This window comes from Stylophora pistillata, chromosome 5, assembly GCF_964205215.1.
Source record: "Stylophora pistillata chromosome 5, jaStyPist1.2, whole genome shotgun sequence".
Lineage (NCBI taxonomy): Eukaryota > Metazoa > Cnidaria > Anthozoa > Scleractinia > Pocilloporidae > Stylophora > Stylophora pistillata.
The window spans coordinates 37,780,333-37,801,272 of record NC_142523.1 but is presented as its reverse complement, the minus strand read 5'-3'; the positions used below and the strand labels follow the sequence as shown (position 1 = coordinate 37,801,272).

At 40.1% G+C, this 20,940-nt stretch overlaps 1 protein-coding gene across 1 annotated transcript in view; it reads left to right on the top strand.

The window, feature by feature from the left end:
- Window positions 1-1,511: 1,511 nt before the first annotated feature.
- Window positions 1,512-20,940, top strand: part of LOC111333369 (sushi, von Willebrand factor type A, EGF and pentraxin domain-containing protein 1) — a 31,340-nt gene continuing 11,911 nt past the window's right edge. Inside the window, exons 1-9 of the mRNA XM_088759851.1 lie at window positions 1,512-2,300; window positions 3,092-3,358; window positions 4,318-4,503; window positions 5,279-5,461; window positions 7,986-8,234; window positions 8,393-8,587; window positions 19,054-19,245; window positions 19,670-19,870; window positions 20,390-20,638. Coding sequence (XP_088615977.1) covers window positions 2,201-2,300; window positions 3,092-3,358; window positions 4,318-4,503; window positions 5,279-5,461; window positions 7,986-8,234; window positions 8,393-8,587; window positions 19,054-19,245; window positions 19,670-19,870; window positions 20,390-20,638 — 1,822 coding nt within the window. The 5' untranslated portion in view covers window positions 1,512-2,200. The remainder of the gene's footprint in view (window positions 2,301-3,091; window positions 3,359-4,317; window positions 4,504-5,278; window positions 5,462-7,985; window positions 8,235-8,392; window positions 8,588-19,053; window positions 19,246-19,669; window positions 19,871-20,389; window positions 20,639-20,940) is intronic.

Sequence of the window (20,940 nt, the reverse complement as noted above, 5' to 3'; positions counted from 1 at the left end):
TGGCAGATTGATTTTATGTGAGAATTTTAAACAAACAATCTTGTTATGCAAGATGGTATGTATTCCCCATAGCTATCAACTGTTCTTCATAAACCTTCTTCGTTTGATTCTCGCTAAAATGAGTAACTGAAAATAAATGTGCCATAATAAGTTTTCACCGCCGTGGTTGAACGCTGCCTGAGGCAAAGGTTGAATTTTTGATCCAAAGCTGTTATAACCCATTCGGTATGCTAAAATAACCAGAGGGCATGTTTTTCGTAAAGAAGGGAAATTCCCTAGTCTAGTTGGGAGTTGAAATTAAGTAACACGTTCGCTATTTTAAAGAAGATGCTATCAAGGTATTGCAGATGCTTTCACTTCTATTCCGAGTTTTTGACCAGGCTGGTCTCTGTGTTCACCTTTTTTAGCCAAGATTACGAAGCAGTTTGCCAAGTACGATGTGTTACAGGGATCACTATATTTTCGAGATCACTCTAACACATAACTGACCAGTTTCAGAAGACCTCTGGGAGATAAACCTGGATTATTGTTGTTAATTCGTGCATCATTTCTCTCCAAGTAAAGTTAACGAATGGGCTTTTGTTATAGTGGATCCTACGACCAAATCATGTTTCTGTCTGACTGAGAGCATGTCCTTGGGGCCTTGGAGCCATCCGGTTTTCTTTCAGGAACGCTGCAAAGTGCCTCCTAATTGAAAATCTTCGATAAATGTATCACAATTTCTACACTGTACCTCTGCAGATCGTCTCGTTAATATTTGTACTCCACGATCCACTCTCAAAGCAGGACGCACTTCTTACTCCTTCCGGGCGATAACCAGCCGTATCGTTACATATAAACAAGCACAGCGTTTCATAGTAAGCATCATAAACTAACGTACAAGAAATGAAAACAACTGGTCCCTGAGACGGTGTCGCAAAAAAAAAGTTGTTGTATTCTGGGTTATTTATTGAATACTGATTAATGCTACAGATTGGTATAGGATATGTAAAATATTCCAGACGGGTAAATGGTTTAATTCTAACCGTCAGTTTTGATTCAGGATGCTAGCGCTGAGGATCCCGCTTCCTCGCAATACTGTTAAACATTGAAGTGTTCCCTATTAAAATGGAGTTCAGATTCAGGCGATTCTCAAGACATTTTTAATCACTGAACCAGCCTTATTCATTCAAACTGGATTTCAAGTTCTTTTCTAAAAATACGAAAACGAAACCCAATATTAAACTTAATGATATTATACAACCTGCCTCATAAAAGCAGTCTTACACTGTACATAACAATCGCTGGCACACACTGGTTTAGCTGTTGTCATACTATAAAAACTGCGAATAAAAAACAGATTAATCCCTCGATGCCTCTAATTCCTGAATCAATAGCTCGCACTAATAAATCCAACTCTTTTCTTCTTGTCGCTGTTGGTGGGAGGCACTTGAAATTGATCTATCAGCGCCGAGTTTTGGGGTCATTGATATCACTTGAGATATTCATAATATATATATATATATATATATATATATATATATATACAGTTATGGGCTTCTGCGGTTTTATTGAAGTGGGTCTTATTTTGATGGCAGAATATGCCCTTCTAAGTCATCTGGTTTTAATTTTTCCTCCTGTAGACTGCTTTTTCTTGCATTCCCTAACCAGCCAACCAACGGTGATGTAACACGAGATAATTTTAATGCCAATGTTTTTTATATTTTATTATCAATGTTACACGATACATGTACATGCGACCTTGTTTTGCATGTTTTGTAATCTAAATATACATATACATATATAAATATATATCAAAAAAAGTTCTCGCAGAGTCCAAAGTTCTGAAAACATTCGTTGCCGATATCATATTATACGGCATTCTATTTTCCGCGTCGCGAAGTTGCGGTTGTCGTAGCAAGTTGCCCCACGCAAGACCACATTAAGAAAGAAAAGGCTTTCGCTTCTTGAGGTATGCACGAAAAATCGATAAGTAACCCTTAATTGATTTCATAGGAGGCAGTGTTTTAAGTTTTATGAAGTTTATGAACAGGATGTCGCGGCTTAATTAGACTGGAATGCACTCAATTGGCTAAAAGTACAAAATTCAAAGAAAAATTTCTGCTGTCAATTTGCCTTGAAAAAAGAAGAACGGTCTTTACTGATACTTGTTTCCCTTTTTTTGTCTTTAATGTAGCAGGTTTTTTTACCGCGCAGTATCATGGGCTACGCAGACAGAAAATTTGCCGTGTTTAATGTACTGTTATTCGTGTTTGTTGCCCATCAGAAGTACGTCGATGCATGTGGAGGTGGCAGACGCAGTAAGTTTTCTTTTAAAAAAACACTTCATATTTCAAGAAGTTATTTGATTGTAGTTGGTGGACCGGTGGATGGTTCTCATCTCTGTAATAGGAGGTACAGTTTTTGCGGTTTTCATGGTATGCTTCACGACGCGGAAAATTTGTTTTTTGCAGAACAGGAGTAGCACCTTGCCTAAGAAACAAGTGCAATATCCAATGTGCTCAACTCAGCCAACTAATTTACTAATTCTTCGCAGATTCAGTATACAATCGGCATTTGGCGTCAGACAATACGATGCAATTTCTTCACCACATAGCTAACTGCGTTGAATTTTGTAGCGGAGGCATTAAGTTGAAGTACAACTATTGCGGTAAAAAAATAAAACAGGTCGACAGTAGTTTCGTGTGGTCTACACTCTTACTCTTATCGGCTGCGGCTCGTAAGTCCACAAAACTTTGATCACTGTGATAAAGAATAACGTTGTCGATAAGAATATGGACCACGCTAAGCCACTGTCAATTTGTTAAATATTTGATCATCGCAAATGCAACCTTTTCAATCAGATTTTTCATCGAATGATTTAAAGAACCCACAGAGTGAGCAATTCGGGTTAGGAAACAGTATAACAATTTCAACGCGCTATATCTAATTTTACAGATCCATTGATCACGCCATAATATATTCCATCACAAATGGCTCTTACCTTTACTACTCACAGGACATCTATCAATGATTTTTTATTTGATTATTAACTACCAATCAATTTTTTTTCTGTGTTCTATTTTTCGATTGTTTTTTATTCTTTTTAAAGGACCAAGGGACGGTAACTGGGGACCGTGGGGGCCCTGGAGTTCGTGTATAACTGGATCCAAGACCAGGTTTCGCTATTGTAACAAGCCATCTCCAGCTCATGGGGGCAGAATATGCCCGGGAAGCAACTGGCAAATCAAGTCTTGCCCTTATAATCCCTGTAGTTCAGCAAGGTGCCAACACATTTGTATTCCATTTGGGGTTGTAGCCAGCTGCAGGTGTCGGACTGGCTATGTGACTTCACCACATGATTCAAGAAAATGTGTTCGTGAGTAGAATATCCGAATATAAGTTGTGTTGTTTGGTGAAATTTTGAGACCCTAAATGTATGTAAGGAGTTCAAAATTATCTAATTGAGATGTGGCTCGATCGTTTTCGTTTGTTTATTCTCTTATTTCCCCGGCACGATTACTTTTTGTTCGAATAAAAGACCATTACTTTGGTGGTGTCTGAAGGATTTTTACTTACTTTACCGCAAGCTATATCTCTAAATACCTACAGACTGAGAGCTGACCGAAGATAATGTATGGACAGTCTGATATATCGGCCAATCGAAAATAAAATCGAGAGATGAAAAATGAGATAAACCTATACAATATTTTCAATTTAGACCGGTCCGCTGTAAACTTCATTTTCTTTTAATAGCTTGAATCGCTTTCACAGCTTAACTAATTAGGTGCGAGAACCTTTATTTTTTTTTACTTTTTAACTGAAATGGCACTTTTCCTGATATTTATTGAAGCTATCAAATGATGTACCACTTTCGAAAATGTTTCAATATTTCAAAGTTCTCTGTCATTATGTTCTAGAAATGTTATCATTCCTATCTCTAGGAAAAATATAGGGCTATTTACACACCGTAGAATAAAGAACTGTCCGATAGATTTTGAGTTGGTTGTCGAAAGATAGCACTGATCTGATGAAAAAAAGTTCTTCCATTTTCTTACTTAACCAAAACTGAAACCAGCCACAACTTGATCACTGGAATTTTCTCAAGCCTCGGACATTTTGCCTACATCTATCACTCCTTTGCAATTTATCTATCTTTTTCTTTCCTTTTCCAATGTTTTTCCTTTTTAGAGGTTATTATGAGTACTTTGGTTTTAATTTTACGACAGTCAATCGAAATTTTTCCAATGTTAAATGGTATTTCAATATCTAGAAAAAGCGTTTGAGCATATGCATAGCAGTTAAATGCTTTTCTTTCTAAATGTTTCTTCATTTTAGGGCACAGCTGTCAGCCTTTGACGGCTCCACCAAACGGTGAGATCTCGCCTACTCGATGCTTATTTTCACCTACCCATGGTGACAGCTGTTTCTACAGATGTAAAGCAGGATACAGGGGTGTTGGAATAAGCGTGAAGATGTGTATTCAAGGAAATTGGAATTCTTTGGCTTCTTTTCACTGCCAGGGTAGGAATATGGATCATTGCATTTCACAGAGGATATTCTACTTTCAGAAAGGCAATCAGCCATTTAGCTAAGAGCTTTGTATAGCGGCGTTTTCTAGGCTAGTCAATCACCGAAGAGGTTTTAATAGTATGGAAGAAATAGGATGCTAAACCAACTATTCCAATTGCTCATGAGGGGCGGAAAATCTGGGATAAGTAAATCAGGTTGCATGAAAAATGAATCCTTTATGGCTTTATAGAAATAAGAAAAATACGACAAAAGAATAAACCAAATCAAACCAAAAAGATATGAAATAGACAAAGACATAAAACAGAGAAAGAAAGAGATGAAGCAGAAAACAAAGCCGAGCAAGGCAAAAACAAAACTAGAAATGACATAAAAGCAAGAAAAAAAAAACATGGAAATGCTAAGGGACATAAATGCCAAGTAATTTAATGACACATCTATCTCTACTAACTTTTCACTGACAATAATACTGCTTCAGTTTATGCGATTATTTCTAAATGGCACCTTTGTCTGAGTGATAATCAGATTTTTTGTAAATATAAGTTGAACTCTATTCTCAATTGCACCAATCTGATGCTATCTTGATGGATAAATAGTGGCATAGTGACGAAAAAATTGCTCTCCAGGCAATTGAATGAATGAAAATCTCAAAACATGTATATTTATTATTACTTATTTGTTATTATTTTCATCATTATTGTTCATACCCTAGATGTATCTAATATGCAAAGCTCGAGTGTTGGCTATGAAATGATTTTCTTTCCTTTAGTAAAAGAATGCTCACCCTTGAATAAGCCAGATAGGGGAGATGTAACCCCTCAGGAGTGCAAGGTAAAACCCTTACATGGCCAGAAGTGTTTTTACAAATGCGACCTAGGCTACCAGGCCGTAGGACGACATGAGGTCACATGTGACGACGGACGGTGGACTGGATCCATCGTGCACTGCAAAGGTGCTTAAAAAGTACATTGTTGTTGGGAATTTTTTGCTACGGCTTCAGACGCCTCATTCTATCGATATTATCTCGTGTATTGGCGTAGTTGATAATGTTAACTGGCCACCGTAAAGAATTTCTAAAGCCGAAATCTCGAACGTCAGCTTTTCGTTAGAGCAAATGACGTAACTTCAGTTTTTTTAAACTCTTTCTGGTGGCTAATTTAGATTTATTTATCAACTCAGGTGATAAGACCAAATTATATTCTTATACCCCTATTGATGCAGCACCACAGTCTCTTGAGAAACTTAACAATTTCACTCGCGTTATCAATAGCTTGTTTGTGGTTATTTTCCCTTACGTTGCATTGTATTCATGATTATTGACCGAATTATTCAATTTTTCTTTTAAGACAAAAAAAGAAAATCAATGGCCTAAATACATGTATGTGGGAAAGTCACATTTACCAGTTCCTGGACTATCGTTAGCTATTTGAAACATGTTTAGACACACATTTGTAAGGCTGTAAATATTTTGGCTCTTTGTAGCAACATTAACATGCATTGGACCTGTTTATTAAGGAGAAACCCACCTCAGGTTTTGCTGAGATTAGTGTAGTACACAGCGGTTAAAATAAAATCGGTTTTATTCACGGACCTAAGAGAACTAACTAAATAATTAAACGCATGCTGTATGAATGCAGGTCTCGAGGGTATTACATCACACATCACGCATCACATTACATCGCGCATATTACATGCTCGTTGGCTTCCTATACAAGAAGTGAAAACCTTTATTAATTTATAAGGCTCAGGGTAGCCCCTTCAGACGCAAAAAGCTGTCTGTTATCAATGGGAGCCATGAGCAACAACATTAAAACATTACACTAAAACAGGTAATAATATAAATAAAGAACTATTTACAAGTAAAAGATTAAAAGATGTATAACACGAAATATCATTAAGATAATTCGTTAAAAAGAGTGCAACCATAATAATAGAAGGATCTTTTTGCAATCTCAGTTCTCACAGCAGGCGGATGTAAGAGGTTGCTTTGTCTAGTAGCACGCGCATGGATTGTATTATTACGTTTAAAATATTGTTTAAAATACTGGGGACATTGACCTTGCAGGCATTTCTTAACGAGTTTAAAGACAGATTTACGTCGGCGCTCCTCCAACGTGGGCCATTTCAGAACGTCCATTGCCTGCTTGCTGCGCACAGTTCTAGCCACTATCCTAGCAGCCCGGTTTTGGAGGGCTTCAAGGTCTTGTTTGCGACCTTCCCCGCAACAGCCCCACACACATACACGGTATTCTAAAATTGGCCTAATTAGACTACAATACACTACATTTGCACTCTCTCTAGTAAGGCTTCTACGAAGCCTGCCGAGCATTCCTATGCGTTTTCCCGCCTTCGAAATTAGTTGCTTTATTTGCTCATTCCAGCTAAGGCGGTCATCAAAAACTATACCTAGATAAGTGAAATGAAAAACCCGCTTAATTACATTGTTATTTAAAGTAATAGAAAAGGAGTTAACAGCAGATAATCTAGGGGCGGTTCCGAAAAGCATAGCTTCAGTTTTTGTTACATTAACAAACAGACTATTAAAAGAAAGCCAGTCATCAATTTTAGACAGTTCAGCATTCAGCTTGTCTTGAATGATAGAGGCTTGAGAGGATGAACAGTATAGAACAGTGTCATCGGCGTACATCAGAATATTGCAATCGGACACTACTTCCTGTAAATCATTAATGTGTAGAATAAACAATAGTGGCTCGAGAATAGAACCCTGAGGCACACCAGTAGAGACGGCTTCTGAAGTAGAAGTCACCCCTTGAAACTATACAACTTGGGTGCGGTTCGACAGGTAATCCGTAAACCAGCCATGCTCTTTATCCAAAATCCCCAAATTGGAAAGCTTGTCCAGATGTACCGCATGATTCACAGTGTCAAAAGCTTTGCGAAGGTCAATAAACACGGCACCAGTTAATTGACCTTGATCCATGTTCCTTGGAATATTATCAGAAAAACTAAGAGCAGCGAATTCTGTCGAGTGATACTTCCGAAACCCGCACTGATAAGGGCTCAAAATCTTGTTTTGCTGGAGATATTTGAAGAGTTGGATATGTACAGCCCGTTCTAAAACCTACAATACAATTAGCTCTTTTGATCTTGAGACTGCGTAAAAATATTCCAACAGTTACACTCTTGCTGGGAAATATATTGTAATTTCATTTTTTTAAAACGTGCAGAGTTCAAGGGTCAAGCTATTTAGATGTTATTAAAACGTGGTTGTTTCCTTTGAGTTATTTAGCCTCTCCAAATAATGCAGTTAAGGTGAAATACATTAACTCTGTGTTCTGCAATCAATCATATACAGACAGATTAGCATATAATTTCTTGGATTTTTAATTGAAGCACTTAGAGCCTCTAATTTATTGTTAAGCTCTTAAATCATGATATAGTCTGATTTCTAGATATACTTTAGTCTCCATGGTTGAAGAATCCAAGCTTAGTATTTCATTTTTATTTTATTTTAGATATCCAAGCCCCTTCCTTTGGTCAAACCTGTCCAGCTAACATCAATGTTTTGGCCGATGTAGGACAAACGTCAGCCACAGTACGCTGGGGACCAGTCAGAGCTACAGATAACGATCAAGCCTCTGTCACAGTGACTCCGAATGTTGTATCTCCATATCTGTTTTCTGAAGGAGGTCATACTTTGACTTATACCGCAACAGATCCGTCAGGAAATACAAGATTTTGTCACTTCAGGGTTACTGTACTTGGTATATAACAATCCTGAATAATTTTGACAACATTATTTGTAACATACATTTTTTTTTTTAATCCTGTTGAACATTTTCAGTTCTCCTTTACCCTTCAAAAACAGGGGTAAAAACATTGTTAATTAAATCAAATTGACTCAAATGCTTTTGAATTCCAGTGCTTCGATGTGCTGTTCTCTTCCCCCCTGCCAATGGAAGGTTTGAGAATGAAGCATGTGGAAATGTACATGGAAGAGTTTGCCGCTTCAGTTGTAACAAGGGGTATGAACTGAGGGGATCAATTGAGAGGACATGTAACAAGAAAGCAGATATTAATGCAGTATACTGGACAGGGAGCAGAACTTACTGCAAAGGTATTCCAGCCCTTCCTTTAAAACTAGTTAGCTATATATAAATTTGCCTACAGCCGGATATTAGTCCATTGATCAACATACTTTGTAAATCAAATACACACACACACACACACACACACACACACACCACACACACACACACACACACACACACACACACACAGATATATATATATATATATATATATAACTAACTGCAGACAGTACTGTTTCGGCCTTCTGGGCCTTATCAGTGCAGTGCTAATGCTAGGATGGAGGAGAACCAATATGGTCACCCCAAACGATCCAACCTTTGTGGTATCGTCTAAGCCATGCCAGAGTGCTCAAACTAGAGTACACTAGCGAGCATGCGCAATTGCAGAGCAATGACTCATCCTAGTTAGAGTGCTCAATTTGGACATGAAAGCAAAGCTTTGTATGCCAAAGAGCTATATCTAACTGCAGACAGTACTGTTTCGGCCTTCTGGGCCTCATCAGTGCAGTGCTAATGCTAGGATGGAGGAGAACCAATATGGTCACCCCAAACGATCCAACCTTTGTGGTATCGTCTAAGCCATGCCAGAGTGCTCAAACTAGAGTACACTAGCGAGCATGCGCAATTGCAGAGCAATGACTCATCCTAGTTAGAGTGCTCAATTTGGACATGAAAGCAAAGCTTTGTATGCCAAAGAGCTATATCTATATATATATATATATATATATATATATATATATATATATATATATGTGTGTGTGTGTGTGTGTGTGTGTGTGTGTGTGTTTGTAGCTCTTTGGCATAAAAAGCTCTGCTTTCATGTCCAAATTGAGCACTGTGGGGTGAGTCATTGCCACTAGCATTGCGCATATCTCACTAGGCTTTCCTAGTTTGAGCACTCTGGCATGGCTTAGACGATACCACAAATGTGGGATCGTTCGGGGTAGCCATATCGGTTCTCCCCCATCCTAACATCAGCACTGCACCGACGAGGCCTAGAAGGCCGAAAGAGTAAAGAGCTTCTCGTGCTTTTGTCGCTACTGCCTAGTCAAAGCGTAATATACGGAATCCGAGATTTTTCAGGTTAGTTTTCCCTCTGGGCCCTCTCTTCTACATTTACTTTGTGTATGATAATGGATTTAACAATGAATGTGGATGGACTGGAAGAAATGTTAAGGACTGGTAACGAAAATGTTCAAGACCGCTCACCCGTTAATGGCGACTCGTACGCTTCAAGAGCTGCTCGCACTTCTGATATTAAAAGTGAAACAAGACCGCCACAAATACGATTTCCCGAAAACAGCATGCCTCAAGGGCGAGAAATCTGCCTTCTTTATGCCAAACAAGAATACAAGCGCCAGTGCTGTATTTGATGCTTTTGCCGAGTGTAATGTCTCTCCGACCGACATTCAGTGTTTACAACGCAAACTCAACGGTGAAGCTGTGGTCACCTTGAAATCTATTGCCGCCAAAGAACAGTTCCTACGCCTAAATTCTCTCAACATTGATTCCGAACCTTTCGCCCTTCAAGACATCGACAAACCACTCACTTTCCTAACTATCTACGACGCTTCTTTCGAACTGTCTGAACTTGCAATAATTAAACGCCTTACGCCCTATTGTGAAGTCATTCATTATCGCCGAGGAAAACACTCGTACGCGCCCAACATTTATAATGGTCTCCGACATTACAGAGTCCGTATCATTAAGTTCATCCCCAGCTTTCTTCGTTTTGGGAAGTACCAGATTTTTATTAAATACAGCGGTCAGAACCTGCCGAAAATGCAATCGTCCAGACCATTTCAGCAACGCTTGCACAAACAAAATTTGCTTCAATTGCGAAGGTGTGGGCCACGAAGCCCGTGATCGCTCACGCCTCTTATTGTGCTGTATTTGTAAGCAGGAAGGTCACTTTGGCGTGAACTGCGAATACTCCTGGGTGTTCCCAACAATTCATGGCACTCACACTGACGAAAACCAAGATGTAAATAGTGACGAAGAAATAAACGAAAACCTCCCTCTCGCTTCTGCTCTCCTGCCGCCAAAATCACCCATCAAAGAAAATTGTATGCAAAATCCTCCACCATCTACCGACGGAAATTGTACGCAAAATCCTTCACCATCCGCCGACATCTGCACGCAAGATCCTCCTTCCTCTCCACTGCCCGACGATTTCAACGAGACTCAGCCACCCTCTCAACCTGAACAGTCTGAGCAACATTCTCAACCTGAACAGCAACACTCTCAACCCGAACTGCCCTCGCACAATCTCTCTGAACAATCTTCTCAACTGTCATCCTAACCCACCAAGCCGTCATCCCGTCGCACACCTGCTCGCTTGCCTGATCTGTCCCTTGCCTGTACTCGTAAACCTACTACACCTACGCTCACCACTGGAAAGCCACGCTCATCGATACCTGTTCCTACCACAGCCTCGTCTCATCCATTGTATACCCCTGAAACCGAAAATGATATGGAAACCACTCACCATCTCAAAAGAAAATCATCCGATGTATCTCCAAGTCGAAAGGAAACTACCCCCACGGAATAGAAAAAAGGAAAAAATAGACACTCTAAAACGTCCAAGTAAGTTTTCATTTTTTTTAAGTGAGTCTTTTTTCCAAGTTCCTTCAAACTCTTAACTATTAATGCAAGGGGGCTAGCAAACCCCCTTACCTACAATTTCTTGTTTGATTTGATCGAGAAGTCTAACTGTGATGTCTGTTTTGTACAAGAAACATTAATTCATTCTGAATCTACTATCAAATCTCTATCCCGTAGATGGCTGAGCCGTTGTTTTTGGTCCCCTGCCTCCGGGAAACAGGGTGGTGTCGTCACCTTGATTTCTTCGAAATGCTCAAACGAAATCGTATCTTGGAAGAAGGACTCACAAGGTCGTATTGTCAGTGTTATGGTCAGGTGCAACGACTTTGATATTAATCTAGTCTATATCTACGCTCCTATCAATCCTACCGAACGGAAAAGTTTTTTTGTCTCGATTCATGAATTTTTCATTCCCTCCTCTGCGACTATCATCGGAGGAGATTTTGATTGTTACGACAACGCTCTTGATAAATTTGGTGGGAATATCTCTATACACAAAGACTACGAATCTTTAAAAAGTGATTTCGTTCTTTCAGATGTTTGGCGAAATTTGCATCCAAGATCAAGAGAATTTACGTGGTTTAATTCCACACGGTCAATTGGGAGTAGATTTGACAAGTTTTTAAGTTCGAAAGATTTATTATCACCCAGCGTTAAGTGTGACATTCGCCCTTGTTCGATGTCAGACCACGATTTTGTTTTTCTTACCTTTGATATTCCCACCGCTATAAAACGTGTCCAGGCGTTTGGTGTTTTAACAACTCTCTTTTGAACGATAAGGATTTTTGCGCTACTAAGAGAAACTAATCGATGATCATGTACGTTTTTTATCTTGTTTTCCGTGTCTCCAAGATTGGTGGGAGTTTTTAAAACAGTCAATTAAAGAAGAAACGATCTCCTTTTCCCGTAAAAAGCGGAGACAATTGCCAAGAGACCAGGTGATTTTGACGATCAAATTGATCCGTCTTCGTCAACGTTTAGTTGACGGAGACAATTCCGTTATCCCTTTAATTTCTGACACCGAATGTCGTTTGAAAGCCCTTCGAACTAAACAAGTCGAAGGAATCATTATTCGTAGTAGAGCAGAATGGCTAGAGGAAGGCGAACGCCCCAGTCGGTACTTTTTTAATTTACAAAGAATTAAAGCTCAACGATCCCACATCTCTTCGGTTTATGATTCTACCGGTATCGAAGTCTCCTCCCAAGAGGAGATTGAAAAAGCTCATATCGATTTCTACACTCAGTTCTTTTTCGAAGAATCGATAGATGCTGCTCCTCAAGAAGATCTTTTATCTTCTCTATCACGGAAATTAACTTTTGATCAGGCGTCATCTTGTGAAGGCGAGATCACGCTTGACGAACTTACTCTCGCTATGAAAAATATGAATAGGAATAAATCGCCTGGCCCTGATGGCCTTTCGGTTGAATTCTACGCTAGATTTTGGGATCGTTTAGCTTCGCATTTATGTGGAGTCTTAAAGTGCACCTAAACCCAAAAATTTTTTTTCGCTTAACGAAATAAGCTTATTTTTTGGAGTATTTCTGTGCAAAAATTTTTTAATTTGCTTAAATCTTAAATTTTCTGTGCCTAGTCAAAATACGGAAAATCGGCCGCCATCTTGCCCCACGACCGAGTTTAAAGAGGAATGACTCTAGCGGATAATGTGACGTCAAATCGAGAACACGAAAGTCTGCTTTTCACACATTTTCACTTGTTTGGGAAGGTTGTGGTCGATATTGTCCGAAATATGCCGACCAGGTGTGTTGTATGAGGAATGTATGAAGCGTGATACCCTCTTGCAAATATCGCACGTTGCTACATCCTCCTACGACACACTTAGTGTCGTAGAATGTAGACGTAGAATGTAGACGTAGAATGTAGACGTAGAATGTAGACGTAGAATGTAGACGTAGAATGTAGACGTAGAATGTGTCGTAGAAATGTGTGAAATGTAGACTTTCGTGTCCTCGATTTGACGTCACATTACCCGCTAGAGCCATTCCTCTTTAAACTCGGCCGTGGGGCAAGATGGTGGCCGATTTTCCGTATTTTGACTGGGCACAGACAATTGAGGATTTGAGCAAATAAAAAAATGTTTGCACAGAAATACTCCAAAAAATACGCTTATTTCGTTAAGCGAGAAAAATTTTTTGGGTTTAGGTGCACTTTAAATGCATGCGACCAAACCGGAGAGATGTGTGATTCTACCGCCTCCCGGTTAGCTCAATGGATAGAGCGCTGGACCGTTGTGCGGGAGGTCGAGGGTTCGAGTCCCGGCCGGACCAACACGGTCTTAAAATAATTGAGAATAATTTACTATCTTTCTATAACATCAAGAAATGGTTAGATATTCTAGTCTTCTCGGATAGGGACGAATAAATGGAGGTCCCGTCTCCTGCAGGGTTGGGGTAGGAGACGTTATCTCCCACACACGAGATTACTGTGTGATGGATGTCTTCCCCTGGGGTGGGATGGGCGGGATATTGGGCGCACTTAATTTGGAGCCTCGCTCTGTTGTGCGACCCTCACCACACTCTGGTGAAAGTGATTAAATTCATCAAGATGAGCAACACACGCGTTATTTTTAAGAAAGAAGATCGTAAGAATCTGAAAAATTGGCGTCCGACTTCCCTCTTAAATGTTGATTTTAAGTAATGCTCAAAAGTTCTCTCTTATCGACTCTCTGAAGTTCTGCAAAATATCGTTCACGCTGATCAAACTTTCTCTGTGCCCGGAAGCAAAATTACTTCAAACTTACATTTACTTAGAGATATCTTAGATTACATCGACCGCACGAATGAAACCAGCATTTTGCTCAGTTTAGATCAAGAGAAAGCCTTCGATCGCGTTAATCGCACCTTTCTGCAAAGCCTCTTACCCCGTTTTGGTTTTGGCCCGTCTTTTTGCTTTTGGATCAACACTTTATATACTGGGGCCAATATGCTTGTTAGCGTTAATGAATGGCTAACCGATGCAATTCCTTTGTCTCGTGGGGTAAGACAGAGGGATTCCCGATGCCGATGCCGATCCCGATTCCGATGCCGTCAAGGTGGACATCTAGCTAGGAACTGTCAGACGACCGTGGGTGCTCAACCTGCTGTAGACACATCAGTAGAGATGGACATACCCTCGTCTGTAGCTCAAGAAAATGATGTGACAGCTGAGACAATTGCTCCCGTCCCTAATGACGTTGTTGCTGAGTCTGAAGAGTGCGATTATAACCTTGAGGCCAGCGAGGACCGTTTTCCAACCTGCACATCGGTTGACGAAGTACCATCAGACAATGTCTCCCGTAAACGCGCTGCTCCCCAGACTTCTCCGGTTTCAAAAGGAACTGTAAAGAAGCCTGCTACAACGGATACAACCCAGTCGATTTCCGTACCAGTCGCTAATAAGATAACCGTGCCACCCTCCGTTACGTCGGTCATTTCTTCCAAGTCCAGAAGTGAAATTCTCGAATTGCTATCCACACCTCCTGGCCTTTCAGGTGATAGAGTAGACCTCCTACGGTTAACATCACACCTTCAAGTTCCTCCTGGTTCAATTGCCTTTGTTCTCAACCCGCAAAATGGTCCTCCTAGACATGTGCTAAAGTACACTCCGAAGAAATAGTTTAATATTAGTTTAAAAATTTAAAACCTAAAAATGAAAACTAAAAAGTAGTTTAAGTTATTTAAGTTATCGAGTGTGTGTGTTCAATTTTTGGTGTGAGTGTGTTAATTTTTGTTGAGGTGGGGTTCGATTCCCCAGCGAGTTTGGTGTCTGGTGACCCTCGGCTCTTCATGCCCTCTTGTTTGTTCTCCCGTTCTTACTATGTCTACCAAGTCTTGCTACCTATATCTTCTCTCTGAGAACATGGTCCAGCCTTATTGTGTCCTTAAGTTTCTATTCATCTATCCCAACCTTGACTGGCCTGCCACGTGGCGTGCCCTATCCTTCTTTTATCTTGACCGTCGTGTCATCGACCTAAATTGGAAGATTGCGCACGGCGTCCTGTACACCGCCCGGCGTCTCTCCTCTTTTGGTTTATCTGTTCCTCTCTCGTGTTTTTGTGGACCCACGGTCGAGTCACTCAAGCATTTGTTCTTCTACTGTCCACTTGCTCAGAGTGTTCTCGCCTGGGTCCAGTCCTTGCTGTTTTCCTTCTCTCCTATGTGTCCTGCCATCTCTTTACGTCATGTCCTCTTTGGTTTCAACTCTAGTGAACTGGTTTCTGTCCCGCGTGTCTTTGTCTATCTGCTCAATGTTTCTAAGTTTTGTATTTGGCGGAGTAGGAACGATTTCCGTTTCCGTAACGTTCGTCCTGGCGCTGTGGCGGTGATTGCTTCTGTCAAGGCCCGCCTGAAGTTTTATTTACCAATTTCCTTCAGGCGGTGCAAGTCTGACAGGCGTCGTCGCGTCTTCCATCGTCAGTGGGGCGCCCGTGGCATCATAGCTTCAGTGGTAAACGACTCCCTTGTCTTTTCCATTTAGTCCTGCTCCCCGTAGTTATTTAGTTTCCTTTTTTGCTCGAATGAGTGTGTCTCGGTTAGGCTCGTGCTGGGTCTCCTTTATTGGTGTACTGCACAGTAGCCTCGTTCTTCTTTTGCTTGAGTGACGTGTGATCTTTTGCTTGAGTGAGCGTGTCTTTGTGCTGCTTGTGCTGGGTCTCCTTCATTGGTGTACTGCACAGTAGCCTAATTGTTAGTATCTGTTTCGTAACCCATGTGCTGGGTCTCCTTCGTTGGTGCACTGCACTGGGCTAGTATCGTTCGTTCTGTCTACTTTGTAAGTGTGTCTGTCCGCTGCTTGTGCTGGGTCTCCTTTGTTGGTGCACTGCACAGTAGCCTTTCGTGAGTATTTGTTTTTTTGTCCATGTGCTGGTCTCCTTTGTTGGTGTACTGCACTGGTCTGTTTGTCCTTGTTCGTTTTAGTTCTGTGTACCCAATTTTTGTTTCTGTGAGGTGGGGTTCGATTCCCCAGCGAGTTTGGCGTCTGGTGACCCTCGTTTCTGGTGGACCCTAACCCTAAGGCATTGCACGCAAGCCATGGGTGGGATTAGTCCTGTTGGTCGGCGGGCATTGCACACGCCCTTCATCGGGGGCCCGGCCGTCCACCTTAAACATAAAAAAAACTGCACTGATGAGGCCCAGAAGGCCGAAACAGTACTGTCTGCAGTTAGATATAGCTCTTTGGCATACAAAGCTTTGCTTTCATGTCCAAATTGAGCACTCTAACTAGGATGAGTCATTGCTCTGCAATTGCGCATGCTCGCTAGTGTACTCTAGTTTGAGCACTCTGGCATGGCTTAGACGATACCACAAAGGTTGGATCGTTTGGGGTGACCATTTTGGTTCTCCTCCATCCTAGCATTAGCACTGCACTGATGATGCCCAGAAGGGCGAAACAGTACTGTCTGCAGTTAGATATAGCTCTATATATATATCGCCTGGCAGTTATAGTTGCCTGGCAGTTGCCTGACGGTTGCTTCGCAAGAGGCATGAAACTAAGAGTTGCAGTAAAAGTTCAAGTAGCCTAGATCTCGAAGTATAATTATCCACAGCTCTAGCCCTGCTATGGAGCACTTTTTAGTAGATGATCTCATTCCGCTATTTTGGTTATATATATATATATATATATATATATATATATATATATATAAACCCCTGAAGAGTGAAGCGATTCACGAAACAGGCTTGTCGGGAAATGTAGTTACGTCCTTTTTTCCTCTCACAATATTTAAACTGCTCTGCTTCAACGTATTGAGCACTGTTCCACGCGAAAATCGACTTGCAGACTTCCTATATATATATATATATATATATATATATATATATAAACGTAAAAAACCTCATCCTTGAATCGGAGAGTGCTCTACAATCATGGAGCTTTGTAAACAATTATATCGGAAAATAAAAATTAAAACTTCGCACTAAAACTTCGTACTACAGATCTGTTTCGAAAGGGTTAAAAGTCCTCTCTCGTCAGGTGCATAAGATACTAGTTGACTAACGATCCTTTTTTTAAGTGAGTGGTTTGAACATGCCTTATCAAATATTTAGCTGAGTGCCGGCACGCACTCGCCAGTTTGTTCCTTCTGTTTAGGGTGCCCGCCCCTGTTCTGCATATGATAAAGAATTTTTCAGCTATGCAAAGTTTATATCTTTTTGTAGTATTTGAGTACGGCCTGGCGCGAGCTATTATTTTCCAGGTCACGGAAAACTCCGTTTCAGCATCCTTTAGGGACCAGATATATATACTCAACTCTGTTGCGTTCCTTTTGTTCTCATGTCTAAATGAAGCTGTATGATTTCTAAATCTTGTTTTAAATTGGTTCGCACTAAGGCCGACGTACGTTTGGGACTCCAAGGGACTTTTAACTGTGGCCTGGTAGACCAAATTTTGAATTAGGCAATTGCAACGTAGCGGGCGAGAGTGTTTGTCTCTACAATTGCATGAATTTTCTTGTGATTGAGAATTATTTGCGAGGGAGGACTTGTTGTGGGCGTCGATTTTTCTTTCTAAATTTGGAATTCATGAATAGCTTACTTTCAAAGTGTTCCTATTAAAACATTTTCTTAGCGGGTGCCCTCGGGAAAAGGATTATTTTACGATGCCTAAAAATTGTTTTCCCACGTTAGTAGCAACGTTCTTACTAAAAGGTGGGTTATACCAAGTTATGTTTCGGTGTCTTCTTCTCCCTTCTGTACTCCTCTGGTCTTTAGTTGTAGTTTCAAATTTTAATTGATTAATTTTAATTTTAATTTTAATAGGGCGGGCACCCTAAACAAAAGGAACGAACTGGCGAGTGCGTGCCGGCACTCAACTAAATACTTGATAAGGCATACTCAAACCACCTACTTAAAAAAGGATCGTTAGTCAACTAGTATCTTATGCACCTGATGAGAGAGGACTTTTAACACTTTCGAAACAGATCTGTAGTGCGAAGTTTTAGTGCGAGGTTTCAATTTTTATTTTCCTATGTAATTGTCTATATATATATATATACAATTGTTTAGGAAAATAAAAATTAAAACTTGGTGGTACAGATCTGTTTCGAAAGGATTAAAAGTCCTCTCTCGTCAGGTGGATAAGACACTAGTCGACTAACGATCCTTTTAAGTAGGTGGTCTGAGCAGCCTTATCAAATATTTAGTTGAGTTCGTCAGGTGGATAAGACAAAGATAAGTCAAACCACCTACTTAAAAGGATAGTTAGTCAACTAGTGTCTTATCCACCTGACGAGAGAGGACTTTTAAGCCTTTCGAAACAGATCTATAGTACCAAGTTTTAATTTTTATTTTCCTAAATAATTGTTTACAAAACTCCATATGATTGTAGAGCACTCTCCGATTCAAGGATAAGGTTTTTTACATTTATATATATATAAAAGTCGAGGGGATTATTGGACAATATTCACCGAAACAGAGGCGAATAATTGTTTTAGAATAACTTCAGAGCTGAACAACAGAGAAAATTCTAAAATCATAACAGTTTAGTAACATTTATTAACATTTTATTTTTAAATTTTATATAAACCGCGTGGAGCGGTTTATAGAGCGTCATGTAAGGAACCGCTCGATCAATCAGATTGCTGGAAACTCTTTGCTCAGCTCTGAAATTATACTAAATATATATATATATATATATATATATATATATATTAAAAAAATCCGAGTACAGGTACAATTTATTTGTAGTTTATTTGTAATTTAAACCGTTTTGCATATGCAACTGATACAAGCTGGTAATTTTTACAAGCGCAACCAATGTAAATAGTTTTTAGTTTGTAGTTTTTAGAGTCTAATGTTGGGAATCCATTGTTTGCGTACACCGTTTTATCTCGTCTTTATATATACAAAATATTGATATTTGTTGATTTTTGATCTTACGTTTGCGATGTTTCAGCCATTCGCTGTCCTACCCTAAACACTCCTGAGAATACAATACAAACAGGGTATGACTGTACTGGTCCAAGTGCCTTCTATGGTACCTCATGCTTTTTCTCTTGCAAATTGGGATACGAGGCTGTGGGAGGATCATGGCGTCGAACCTGTCTGGAGACTTCACAGTGGAGTGGGGCTCAACTTAGGTGTCAGGGTAACTAACAAGTGTTTCTCAATTTATAAAACTATTTACACCCGGACTGCTTTCGCTTCTTTGAACTAGCAGTTTTTCCCACACAGAGCTGCAAGGCTCTTATTCATTTGGTGTAGTAATATGAAAGGTTGTATATTTGTCGTCTTAATCTGTGCCATAAATGGAATTTTAATTTCTTCATTGTACCTACAAATACCTATGCATGGCCTAAGATGCACAGTCATGTTGAACCTATAACCATTTAGACAACTGTCGGTATGTTAAGATATAACAGAAATATATTAATCAGTGGTATAGAAATAATTAGTATGGTGTTACAGTCTTCATTATTTGTGAGGTACAGTCTTTTTGAGTCATCCTAAACTCTTTATCTTTTACCAAGAAAACGCCATGGCCCATAGCTTTTCGTTCCGTTCAATTACAGTTCTTACCTGTCCCCATTTTGCTATTACGTCAGAGGGACTGGATACCAGCCCGACACTCTGCACCAATGCAAGTGCTGCCATACTTTACCTTCAGGAGTGTCGTTTCACCTGTAAGCATGGATATCAACAGTATGGGCCTGGAATAAAAACTTGTGGTCAATTCAAGACCTGGTTTCCACAAGGAAATCCATCATGCAGAGGTTAGAATTTGCGCAAAATTTGTCATACTTGCTAAAGTTTATGAACATGAAGTCGGCCAGTTACATGCTTGTAGTGGGAGGACAGTATATAGAATTTAATCGCAGTTGTATATAACTTACTTTTGGACAGCATTATTGTAAAAGTTTTGAAATTGAAACTTGCGTTCTTCTAACGTTTACCTCGTTTTTATACTTTCTCTCAACCCAAAAATACAAATAAACAAGGTTACTTAACCCAGGGGGCTCTTGTTTTTCTTTTTGCGCACACCTTTTAGTATGACCCCTGGCAAGCAGAAATTTAAAGGCTAAGGCATTTTTTCCATTACTGTTAAAACCATGACAGGACGGAAAGTGCGTGTACTGTAAGTACCGTTGTCCCACACTGAGCCTTAGCAAAGTTTTCTAAGGCTTTGTATGGGACAACGGGAGGTACTTACAGTGCACGCGTTTTCCGTCTTTTCATGATTACCTGACCTACCGATTAGTTTCACTGAAAGTTATAATTTAATTCTTGCACAGATATCAGGGAACCAGAGTTTTTCAACTGTCCGTCAAATATTGAAAAATATGCTGATAGAGGTACTACGTCTACCCAAGTCACATGGTCTCCTCCAATAGCTACAGACAACTCAGGCTCTGTACCTAATATTAAACACTTTGGAAAGAAACCTGGAGAATCATTTTCCGCTGGGGAACACATAATCCGGTACTTGGCTTCTGACAAATCAGGAAACGTGGCTGAATGCAGGTTTAAGGTCTTTGTTTCAGGTATATAACATTAAAGAACTAACCTAAACATACTTTATGCATGTTAATGAGTAAAATCGTGTTCTCTATCGCCTGTTACAGTCTGTAATCGAGCCTAGTGGCCCATCCAGCCGGAGCTTTTGCCGGTTTCCGATTAGGGGTATTACTACTCCTCTTTGAGCTGGTGCTAGTCCACTGCAAGGTAACCTCCAAGGATTCAAGGAGTTGATCAGGCTTCCTTGACGGTTGGTTTGGCTGGTACCCATTCCTACACCTGGGTAGAGAGAGGAAATGCGAGAGTAAAGTATTTTTCCCAAGAACAC